Here is a 12,607-nt window from a genome sequence, read left to right on the forward strand (position 1 = left end):
ATAAAAGTGAATGAATATTCAATATAAAAAATTTAAAATTAAAGCTTCATGTCTGGTTTTTATTTGTATTGTTTCTGAAATTTTTATGAAATTTCACTAAAAAAAACCGTGGCAAATGCGTGTTTTCTGAAACAATAGTTGTTTTGTTATTATTTTTAATCCCTGGTTTAGTTCCCTATTGAATAATGGTATCGTCCATTATGCGGAAGTAATTCAGTTGTGGTAAAACAGTACTTACTACACTAGGAGTGTATGAGGCTGCTTGTAAAAGAATACTTTCACTTTACTTGTTTTTCATTAAAAAAGAAGAGAGGTCATCTTTCTTTTTTGACGATTGCTGAGTCATGGCAACGGCTTCTGATGATGATAAAGCAATACTTGAAGAATTGTATACCATTTTTAATTCAACAGGAGTTATTCTAATGCCATGTCGAGCCTACGACGAAGTGTTCCCCAACATTTTTGTAGGCGAAAGGTGTGTATATACCGTATAATAATATACTGTACTGTACTAATCAATAGATAGTTTACTGTATCAAACGAATTGCGCGGTATGTGTACTTGTTTACTGTCCGTGCGAGGTAATTCCTTCCCATGTTGTGTGCTGTGGGGAATTCCTTCCTTCCCATATGGGGGAATTCCTCCTCTTTCGGGGGAAATTCCCTGGAAGGTTGTTGATTGTACAGAAAGGCTAACTAAAGTCAGGTTGTGTTATACAATAATTAGTAGCTATTTATACGTACATGTATAGGTCTACCACACACGGGATATCCGGTGGATGTTGGGTAGGCCTACAGTATATTCATTATAATATTATTAATATTTGGATAGACATAATCTATGATTGATTGATTGTGTTTGCTCTAGTACTCTCTCTTTGTTCGTTTTCTTTTGTTCCCAAAACATATTCAAATTAATTGTGTTATGCTTTCATTTCAGGGGAACAGCTTTAAGTGTTGCATTTTTAAGGAAGATTGGTATAACCCATATTCTAAATATGGCAGAGGGAAAAGGATTTGGAAAAGTTGACACATCTGCAGAGTACTATAAGGTCACTATAACAAAAAACATTCCAACCCTATAAAAACAAAGCTATTGTGTTACACAATTCAAACACAATGGTTTTCATTGACTGTGGAATAAAAATACAGTATAGGCCCTACTTTATTTATATATAGTAGTATACAGGGAACATTTTCGCCAGTGTGTAGCATAGCAAAAAGCTATACAAAACAACCTTATTGCTACACATTTTGAAACTTGTGTAGCAAAAAATACAAAACTATGTTTCTCGACTTAAAAATCAGTTTGATTAGCAATATTGCTAACAAAATGTTTAAATGAAATTTTTCCCTGAGTATATCTTTATAAATCAACAGGCACAGAACAAACCGTCCGGTGATATACTGACATTTTAATTATTTGAAACGATAAAACAGTCACCTCTTGGACACTATGTCGGCCGTAGTGTTAAATTTATATTGCAACTCCTCATCTACTACCGGTTTCACTAGAAAGTTTAGAGTGTCCAAAAGGAGAGATACAGTAAAACAGTTTGTAAGATTATACTAAACATACTACTTGAATGGTAATAAGAATAAGCTGCAAATAATATTAGGAAACATTTGATAAACTTTAATTTTCCTGTCACGTGTTTTATCCACACTTTACTAACTCAACATTTGTAGCAATAAGGGTAGTTTTAACAATTATTCATATCATACCACCAGAAAAAACGATACAATAGTATAGGGTAAATAATACAATAGTTTAGTAAACTGACCGATTATTAGGTATAGTATACTATATGATTAAACAATTCAGATACAGTACTGTACACAGTATTCGTATTTGACACTAATTCTGTTTTTGCCAATATAGAGAGAAGACGATGATAATAGTGCCTTAGTATACCGCGGAATAAAAGCTACAGATGTACAAACGTTTAACATTCTACCCATGTTGGAAGAATCTGCTAACTTTATCAACACTGCAATAGAATCGGGAGGTAATGTCTGGGTTTTTCTTAATTGTGACACCGATTCTCTGTACTGTGGTATTAATATTTGTGCAGTATCATAGGCACATTCTGTAATACCGTGTTACATATGTATCACATGTGACAACTGTATTATTTAACGGTTATGACCCATTCATACAAACGTCACAATTGACACATATGTCACTGTATTTCTAGATAAATAATAGATACAGAACCGAGAATCTGTAAAGCCGATTTTCCACTAGTCGAATTTTATCGCGCAAATCGAAAGCGTCAGCTTATACGCATGCGTAGAGAGGGAATTGGAAGATGGAAACATGAATACGCATGTTGTGTATAAGCTGATGCTTTCGATTAACGCGCGAACAAATTCGCCTACGGATACATTAATAGAATAGCATTGAACATTTTCTGTTTGTTTCAGGCAAAATTCTTGTTCATTGTGTCGAAGGCTTCAGTAGATCTCCCACAGCTGTTGCTGCATACCTAATGCTACACAAAGATTACACGGTCCAGAATGCCTTGCGAACTATCCGATCCAGGAGAGAAGTCTGTCCAAACGATGGCTTTCTAAAACAACTAATCAAACTACAACAACAGATTAATGATACAAAATAACATAAACAGTTTTTATACACATTTTAAAACAAATACAGTTTTTCCAGACGTTTGGGATGGAGGCAAAAGTTTTTTTTAAAAAGAAAAACATTGTATTATATTTACATTATTTTTCCATTCACGACAATACATAAATATTGTTTGCGAAATCAAATGTTGATATAAAGTTTACATCACGTATATATAGTTCCGAACCTCGCTATTGTTTTTAGCTTTCAGACCAGTTCCACCCTATTTCACTTATATTCCCTGTTTTCTGAACTTTCTTCATTCTCACTCCTGAGTACGATGGAAGTATATTATTGATCGAAACGTCGAGAAACAGTTCTTTTCAGAACAATATAATTTATACCGCAAACTTTACGTCAATAATACAACACTTTTTTTTACAAATTGTCCGACTGATGAATTCATAATTACACATTTTATTTTGATTATTTAACACAATATGAAATGCTTTTATTTTTTTTTTAATTATAGTGCAATAATAAGGGTAAATATTAAGGATAATTTGTCTAGTTTTGTATATGAATATTGTTTTTTATTAGTAGGCTACTGTATTATTTTTTGCTTTAAAACAATAATTAGTATTGTATTCTAACTGTTATTGATTGACATAATGTTGCTTATTAAGCATGAATTGGTGTGAGTGCTAAAGCTTGGTTCCCACTAGAACGTAACGCAAGGACGTAAACGCAACGCAAGCGTTTTAACCAATGACCAGGATAGACAGTTAGCAATCACAAGCGAATAAGCCATCGCTTGTGATTGGTCAATTCACTTGCGTTGCGTTACGTCCTTGCGTTGCGTCGCTAGTGGGAACCACGCTTTAGTGATGGGTATATATCTTTTTCTTATTCATTTCATTGTCGTTAGTCGGTTGTACATTTATCCCTTTCAGTTTAAGTATCTATACGTTCTATAAACTCTACAGTGAATTGTCTAGTTACACTATACTTGCCACGTCATATTTATATAACAATTGTTTTCGGAAAGTTTAGTTTTTAAATAATTGTTATGCGTAATTGTTATGGCCGAGAATGGTTTTCTCATAAAAAAAAACGTATATGTTTATAGGTTACGATACTTTTATAAAGATTTTAAATAATAAATATGCTTGAAATGGAATACAAATGTGTTTATCCTGTTAAATTACGACAGATGAAGAACTGAGTCTGGTAAATAAATGAAAAACAAGTTAATAGATAAACATTTCGTATATACAGTATAAAACGGTAAATATTTAATCTTTACTAAAGCTCTGTCTACACTCAACTTTATGTGACAAAGAAATGTGATGCAGCCATATACTGTGTGGACACGATGACGTCGTATCGCTACCATATTTGGGGATATTACTACCATATTTGGTAGTTTGATAGTTTAGACAGAGCTTTATGAATAATAAAGTATTTTGATAAAATGTTCGGTAATGTGACCGACCAACCCCAAAATAGACGAAACTTGCAGTCTAATAACTTTTTATCCTTACCCCGTCTTGTTTTTATCCTTACCCCGTCTTGTTTTTATCCTTACCCCGTCTTGTTTTTATCCTTACCCCGTCTTGTTTTTATCCTTACCCCGTCTTGTTTTTATCCTTACCCCGTCTTGTTTTTATCCTTACCCCGTCTTGTTTTTATCCTTACCCCGTCTTGTTTTTATCCTTACCCCGTCTTGTTTTTATCCTTATCCCGTCTTGTTTTTATCCTTACCCCGTCTTGTTTTTATCCTTACCCCGTCTTGTTTTTATCCTTACCCCGTCTTGTTTTATTAGATTGTTCTTGTAAAAGGTACAGTGTGCTGGTATAAAAATAATACACGTGTTACAAACAATTTAATGGAAGATCTAATATTTGCATTTTTATTATCAGTAAAAAAACATTACATGCTGAATATTCTAGTATCATAGGTCCACTGTAAATTACTACAATTAAAGAATACTCAGATAAAACAACTACTGATTGTAATCAGCCTAATGGTTAATTGACAGCATATGTAATTAACGAATAGTGGATTGTGCATTCTACTTTAGGAATCGTAAAATGATGACGGCAATGAACAGCATTGTGATAGTTATTGGTGTTCTGATTATGGCGGTATTACACAAGTTTCCCTCACAACATGTGACACAGCTCAGTTCATTGCCAGGTGTACACTCGCTTATAGCATCCGTAAACGTGCACGTTAACTGATTACCACATGAACGGCTTACAACTGAAAAAAAAAACCACAAAAATTAAATGTCTTATTTTACGTAATTTTTAAATTTTAAGATACGATAAAACACGGTTTGTGTCTTTATGCTTGGTTCCCACTAGGAAGCAACGCAAGGACGTAAACGCAACGCAATACCAATGACAAGCGACAGCGCAAATAATCCATCGCTTGTGATTGGTCAAATCACTTGCATTACGTCTTTGTGTTACGTCTCTAGTGAGAACCAAGCCATGTGTTATCAATGTTATGCTGGGCATTTAGACCGGCTTCAGATTGAGCTAGGTGCCACCCGGAAAAGACATTAATGACACAATAACAATGTTTTCTTGGTGCTGGATGATAGTTTACAGATTGTATGTGTCTATTTTTGCGGCCATTTTGAATTATCACCCCAACCCACCACACGATATGATTTTCCTGAACTTTTCTGTTCATACAAATAATAAGGACACAAGAAAACATTGTTTCATTAATGCCCTTTCCTGTTGACACCTAGCTCAATCTGAGCCGGTCTAATTGCAACCATACATCTATGCTCATTTTAAAATACGATAAAACCAGGGAAGTGTCCATGATAAAACATACGTGGGCCCTGCGTTATCAAACTATGTTATGCTAAGCAGTGCCATATCTGCTCTGTACTTTGCAATTTCTAGTTTTAGGTTCTGTTTAAAATAATCGAAAAATGAATAATTTACCACCAGCCGAATCGATAGATTTTAGACATCTTGCACCAGCAGCTTCGTGTAAAAAGTTACACGTTTCAGAATTGGTATCGTCATTTACTTTGTCGCAGTTTGAACAATCGTAACATACGAGTGCATCTGGAAATACAACAACGCATTACATTAAATACAAATACACTTCAGATAATGGAGGTTGACACATACAACGCAAGTGCGTAACGATGACTACGCGACGCTCGCGCGATGGATCCGAACTGTTGCATTGTGTGCCTACGTTGTGTTGCGTTGCGACCAAGAAGTGTGGGAGCATGCAAGTTCGTAAACGGTGCATGACGAGTATAAATTGGAAATTAAACGTTGAATAATCAAATAATACATCAATGAACTAGAAAGCCACTCCGAGAGTACATACCTCCGCCTACTGTAAAATTCTCCTACATAAGATTTCTCCGGTAAAAAATATATATATATATATATATTGTGTTCGTAAGGTCGTGTTCGTACGGTGGTTAAAATAAGCGCTTAATTTCACCCATGCCTCGGGTTATAAATTGAGCGTTGTTCGTACTTGAAATATTTAACCGCTTAAATGCTTAATCGACGAATCACAAACCGGAAATTACGGTATAAGGTCAGTTGTCTTTACAACCTACGACCCCATTTTCGCACGCTAGTTTCGCGTGTTGTATATTTTTTACTCGCGATCTTTTTTTACAATAACAATTACTTGCTACCTTTTACACTGCTTATCCTTGCGACAAACCTTATGCCTCTTAACGCCGATAATCCTGCCGAAATATGCCTTCTCCTGACGACCATTATTTTACTCATTGACGAAAAATTTGAGCCCAATGTTACTAACGACGGAAACACCACCGACCAGCTAGGCCTACTAAGCGGTCTACACCAACAAGGACAGCACCAGCTGACGATCGCTCTCGAAGCGTGTATGGAAGAGCTTCGTAGGAGAAATGACGGGCCTAGGCAGCGAACGTTGTCAAAATTTGACACATTGCCTCTATCGGAGATTTATTATCCTCGAAGGCCGAGTATAATTGGATTATCGCTGAAATAACCTGCAAATTTGGTGAACATTTTGCCTCGAATTTTTTGTAGCCTGAGGCAAAAGTTAATTGGATCACGCGAACGGAAAGCGGGAATAAGCTGGTATTTTCAACCCCTACGAACAGGTAGCGTTTATTTTCAACCTAGCCCCAAGGCATGCATCAGACACCGTTCGTACGTACAGATTATTTACCGATTATAACCAGTTATGCCCATGCTTGAACGATTCATGGCCATGAAAAAAACACCACGGTGTAAAGCATGCCCTGCGACTTTCCCGCGAAAGAACGCCGGTGACAAACGCCTTTGCTTATACACTGTGGTGTTTTTCGATGGATTTTAAGTAGTGACAAAAAAATGTCTAATTTTTTTCAATTACACAGTAATGTAGGCCAATCTTTTAAGAACATTTCACAGTAATTTGTTTTCTCATACGATCCTCCGTTCAAGAGTTACGATTTTTTAATTAACATGGTGTCCTAAAATCCTGTGAAAACGCTATGTTATTTCTGTTGGTTACGCTTCGTTGCACGGCATAATTTGTTTGTCATCGATCGAAGATGTCTTGCGTTTTGTGAAAAAGGCGTTCGCTGTTATTAAAGATGTATTGTCCCTTTGACTAATTCCAAAAAAAATCAAAAATAAAAGATTTCGAAAAAAGGTGGGTCATTTTGAAGTATCATAATAGTTATTAACTGTCACCAAAAATTTTAGGGAAAAAAAAAAATTTAACTGAAATACAGACGTTTTTTTGTTAAAAAAATAACTTTGACTTCCAGTCAAAGTTTTCAATCAAAACATATCCCATAATGAAACGCGCTTGTTTGGCTACTCTGTATGCATAATCATAAAACTTCCACATGATCTGTGTGAAAATACCTTCTTAACCGTGACGAGTTGTAAACAATCCTAATTTAGCATATGCATAATGCGTACTCATGGTTTGAAATCTTTGTTTACTTTTCGCTCATGACGATTTTCCAGATGAAATGTAATCAAACTAATTTACCTGTTAATTACGTAAACTTGTTGTTTTTGGCTCAAATTTTCGACTTAAAGTGAATAACTTTAATTATTACTTTGATATGGCCACTTTAAATTTAGAATATTTTGAGACTTCAGTGGCGTATCCAGTAGGGGGGCCGGGGGGGGGGGGGCCCGGGCCCCCCCTGATTTCGTTTCCGTCGGCACATCATCGCGGCCGTCGGCAAACAAAGGTGCCGGGGAAAAAAATAAACTATTTATTCTGACAATAATTGAACTGTAAACATAATTCTTTTGAGTGTTTGTTTATTTACATATCATATCATCATTGATCCTTTCAGATCAACTATTTTTTATTTTCATTACATCTAACGAAACACGTTAAAAATGTGTAGCACGTACGTACGGCCGTACGCGGTAGATTGTTTACTCAAAAGTCTTTGACCTTACCCTAAAACCTTGTTTTTGCATGCAGTTGAGCCTCTCATGACCTGAGATTTGTATGTCTTTCCTACGCTAAGAGATTATATAGTTCCACATGCCATGTGCTTTTTTGTCTAAGATATATTTATTATAAGTGCCAAAAACCCGTTTTTTTTCTCGATATGAGGCCTTTATTATTCAAAATTTTTAAAGAAAAAGCACATATACCATAAAAAATATCCATGTATTTCATTTTTGGAACAGAATATTCTGTGAGGCTCAACGAAAAAACCACCATTTTGTGATATGATGTCATCGTAAGCCAATCAAAGCTGAGCTTTCTCGCGATTGGCATTGCTCACGGTTGAATGATTTAGGATTCTAGCTGATTTGATTGGTGGATGCGAATCACCCGCAGCGGAATGCTTTCTCTCGCGCGTGTACCATGAATCTCTCTGATCGTTACTACACAAAGTTGAGCAATGAATTTGTCCGAATTCCGTTAAGTAAACAACTTTATATATTTTATAAGCATTTAATAACATGTTTTATTGATATTTCCAATGGTGGTATATAAAATAAATTACTAAAGAACGTAATTTTATGTAATTATTTTAACCAAACATGGCGTAGTTAATAGAATTGTCGACTGAGGCCGCAATTTTTTTTACTTCTTTCGTGGCTAAAAACGATCATTTTCGGCGATGTTTTAGACCCTATATTTCGAAAACTACAAGTCAGATTTTCCTAATTCTTTCTTTATTGTAATATGAATACAACATACTAACAGATAATGTTGGTTTGGTTTTAATTTTGCATCGTTATCCCATATAAGACAAAGACAATATGACTATGTAATCCTAGAACATATATTGATCAGACAGAGACGTTGTGTATGTACAGATAATGACACCAATTTTGTCCGCAAATTGGCAATTCCCGGCCCCCCCCCCCCCAACTTCAAAATCCTGGATACGCCACTCCTTCATTTTGTTGTGTTTCAAGGGACAATACATCTTTAAATATTTTTACCAACTACAACTTGTTTTCTTACGACCACCTTTAATGTCCTTTGAAGCTGAAAATCCTGCCAAGATATGCCTACTCCTTACGACCATTTATATGTATACTTGACGATGATTTTGAGCCTACCCTGAACAACGATTTAGACCAAAATATTGACGATCGACGTTCTAGCCCTGCACCAACAAGGACAACACCTACTAGTCCTTGTAAGTCTTTCTTTATTTGATTCATCCAGTTATTTCTTGGTCTTCCTACGGGTCGTTTTACTTTCCTGTTAGTTTCCTTCATTGTTTGTTTGATTGGGGTATCATCCGGTAATCTGTGTCCATACCATTTTAGTCTCCTTCGTTTAATTCTTACTCAATTCTTCTTGTTTTGTTATCTCGTATATTTTCGTGTTACACACTCTATCTGTTAATTTAATATCTATCATCTTTCGCAACATTTTCCTGTGATATATATCTATACTCTCTTGTAATTTTTTGTTTAGTACCCAGAGTTCACTGTTATATAAGAAAATACTTGTTTATGTATGCGTCAAACAAACGGGATTTCACGTCTATAGACATCGTTTTGTGTTCTAGCGACGACTTCAGCTTGTTATATGCCATAGCTGCTAGTGATTTTCTTCTTTTAATGTCTTTTTCTGTGTCCAAGTTACTACCGAGGTATTTGCATTCTTCCCATTTACTATCGGTGTTTCTTCCTATTAGGTATTCTTCTGTTTTACTTTCGTTTCAACGAAGCGTAACCAACAGAAATAACATAGCGTTTTCACAGGATTTCAGGACACCATGTTAATTAAAAAATAGTAATATAGCTTTTTGTTAGTTGTGACCTTGACATATGAACTTTTCCTCTCAAATTCGAACTCGTCCGAGCTTTTGGGGCATAGATCATTGTGGCCAAATTTGGTGAGCACCGGGTAAAAACTGTGGCCTCCAGGCAGTTCACACACACACACACACACACACACACACACACACACACACACACACAGGGGTGTAAACATAACCTAAAAACATAAACTAAACTGAATTCCTCTTTTGGGACACCCCAGGGACAGTTTCATTGATCTTTATATACAGTAAGCTACATATTGTCATGTATGTCATAGGTCAGCAGGTCATATTATAGATTAGGTCAGTATCATTCGACGATTATATTCGTGGCATTTTTTTTTCATTTCGTCTGAATGTTCCATTTTCACTACCCACGCAAATTCCCCAGCAGAGATCGTTTATATGAATACAGTAATATATTATTTAAAGAATCTTTACCTCGTCTCTCGCTACGGCCTTGATAGGACTATAATATTTAGAAATTTAGAACTGGTTTGAAGTGTTCCGATTAAGTACATATTTATTGATACTGTATGTAATAAATGTGCCCATGTGATCAATGAGTAATTTCCTCTTTCCTCCTCCTGACTTGTAGTAGGCATTCGTTTGTAGAGAATATGGAACGGAAACACGTTAGTTTAGAACGCCTTTCCCCGACCTATGGGTCGCGACTCGACGTTTGGGTCGCAAAAAAAAATGTAAGCTGTAAAGCTTGGTTCCCACTAGAACGCAACGCAACGTAACGCACCGACTTATCGACGCAAAGTGTTGTTGTATTGCGTAATCACAAGTGGGAACCGACGATGCACTAGTGCTGCAAACGATACAATAATGGTAATTATTGGAATTTGGTAGCCATGGGACAGAGGAGACGACAAACGTTCGACAATTAATCATTTAAAATATACTAATAATCTAATGTAGTAGAGCGAGACATAACTAGGCCTAAGTAGGCCTATTGCAGGGCCGTAGCCAGGATCTGTCAAGGGGGAGGGGGGTTCGGACACTAAGTATTTGGGTCACCCCCCCCCCCCCCCCCCCTGGGGTGGGGCCTGAGGTGAAGCGAATTTTGTTAAATGACACCCCTAGATGGCCGGAAAAGACACTCTCATGCAGCATGCTACCAATGAGCAAAACGGTCGTACTTGGACTCGTGGACTATTTAAACGATAACATTTTTGTTGCCGTATGTTAGATGCGCGTGCTCTGTGCGGAACCGCCGATTGTTTGATCATTTACTCGGTATTTTGTTTTGCGTTCAAGTTCAATGCGAACGTACGTCTAGGAGAAGCCCCGAAAAAAGCACACTGGGTGAAGGCAAATGCAATTCTTATTATAGCTCTATCTATAATATTTGTTTACAGCAATTTGTCGAGGAAATTAAATATGCCAATGTAAATAGGTGATATTGATACATTTGAGTACGTATCGGCTGGTGGTCTAGAAAAGAATAATCGGATGCCATAATGTGAACTACAGTACATGATACCATAGATATTATAGTGTAAAATATTAATATTCACTATAATCCTCTATGATACATTATACTTCATAGCCACACATATTAATAATGTATGTCGGAAGGCTATATACTTTATGCATGCTGCCTGACTGCCAGTGATCTAAACAATTGGTACGCAGTTGTCTGGCGGTGTCTTTTGTACGAATCGTTCGTGCCCCAGCTCGCTGTGAGACGCGTCAATATCATGTTACTATGCAGGGACCAAACATTTATTTTTCAGGTTAAAATCGGCAATTCATTTGCAACTCTTAGAAATTTACAGACACGTATTGCTCAAAGTACGCTCATACAGGGAAGAAGGTACTGTATGAGTTATTCCGAACGAGTTTACGAATTTTTCAATTTACGAACAACTTTTTGTACTGTGGGGCACGTATTTGGACGATTTTCGGAGATGAGGGTGAGGTATTGGGCATGTCGGGGATGGGGGTTCGCAGTCGGTTAAGGGGGGTTCGCTGTAAAGGGTGGGGGGGGGGGGGGGGGTGTTCCATAAACACCCCCCTCCCCTCGGGCTACGGGCCTGTATTGCAGCAGAGCTGATGCAGTGTCTCCTCCTACATACGGGCCTACAATACAAACATGTACATCTTCGCTTCGCTCACTATTCTCGTAGGAATTTCCCACAACCGTGTTAGTAATTTAAGGTTGGGCATCACTCATGCGAACGGACGGTTTGTAGTCTTATTAGAATAATCATAAATATTATTATATGATAACTTACCCGTTAAACTAAACAGACATAAAGCGACAATTATGCAAAAAATCTTATCCATGTTTTACGGTTATTTAGGCCTATAATTTCACAACTTGTTTCACAAAACGAATCTCGGATTACCACCAATACCGACCTCGGGACAATGCCGTGATGTTTTCTGGTTAAATGCAACCCTTTCATTGGTGGTTAGATTACCAAATTATAATTCGTATATTTAAGGTCAAATACACTGCGGAAATGATCGATTGACGGTATTTCATGCAGAGCGTCATTTCGACGATCGAACATTCTCTACTTCTACGGAGCGCCATTTATGCCTTTATTTACTTCCGAATTAGAAATAGTACTACGGTAACTGCTCCAGTGAACCAAATTTAGCACCGGTGGAGCACAGTGATATAAAATAGAAATAATTAAGTCACTAATTTTAATATCTTTTCGTATGTAAATACACTGTGCTCAAGTGGACACAATTTGGCGCCAGTGAGGAGCACAGTGATATAAAAT

At 36.7% G+C, this 12,607-nt stretch overlaps 2 protein-coding genes across 2 annotated transcripts; one reads left to right on the forward strand and one right to left on the reverse strand.

Moving 5' to 3' along the window:
• Window positions 1-220: 220 nt before the first annotated feature.
• On the forward strand, window positions 221-4,349 carry LOC140054484 (dual specificity protein phosphatase 3-like). The gene is made up of 4 exons (XM_072099486.1): window positions 221-475; window positions 940-1,051; window positions 1,882-2,008; window positions 2,427-4,349. Exons 1-4 carry the CDS (start codon window positions 345-347, stop codon window positions 2,618-2,620), a joined length of 564 nt encoding a protein of 187 aa, XP_071955587.1. The 5' UTR covers window positions 221-344; the 3' UTR covers window positions 2,621-4,349.
• Window positions 4,350-4,497: 148 nt separating this feature from the next.
• On the reverse strand, window positions 4,498-12,314 carry LOC140054485 (uncharacterized). Its single transcript, XM_072099487.1, has 3 exons — window positions 12,107-12,314; window positions 5,536-5,661; window positions 4,498-4,834 (listed from the first exon to the last, which is right to left on the reverse strand). The coding sequence occupies exons 1-3, from the start codon at window positions 12,156-12,158 to the stop codon at window positions 4,644-4,646; spliced, it is 369 nt and encodes a 122-aa protein (XP_071955588.1). The 5' UTR covers window positions 12,159-12,314; the 3' UTR covers window positions 4,498-4,643.
• Window positions 12,315-12,607: the final 293 nt, after the last annotated feature.

This window comes from Antedon mediterranea, chromosome 7 (genome assembly GCF_964355755.1).
Source record: "Antedon mediterranea chromosome 7, ecAntMedi1.1, whole genome shotgun sequence".
In the NCBI taxonomy this organism is placed as follows: Eukaryota; Metazoa; Echinodermata; class Crinoidea; order Comatulida; family Antedonidae; genus Antedon; species Antedon mediterranea.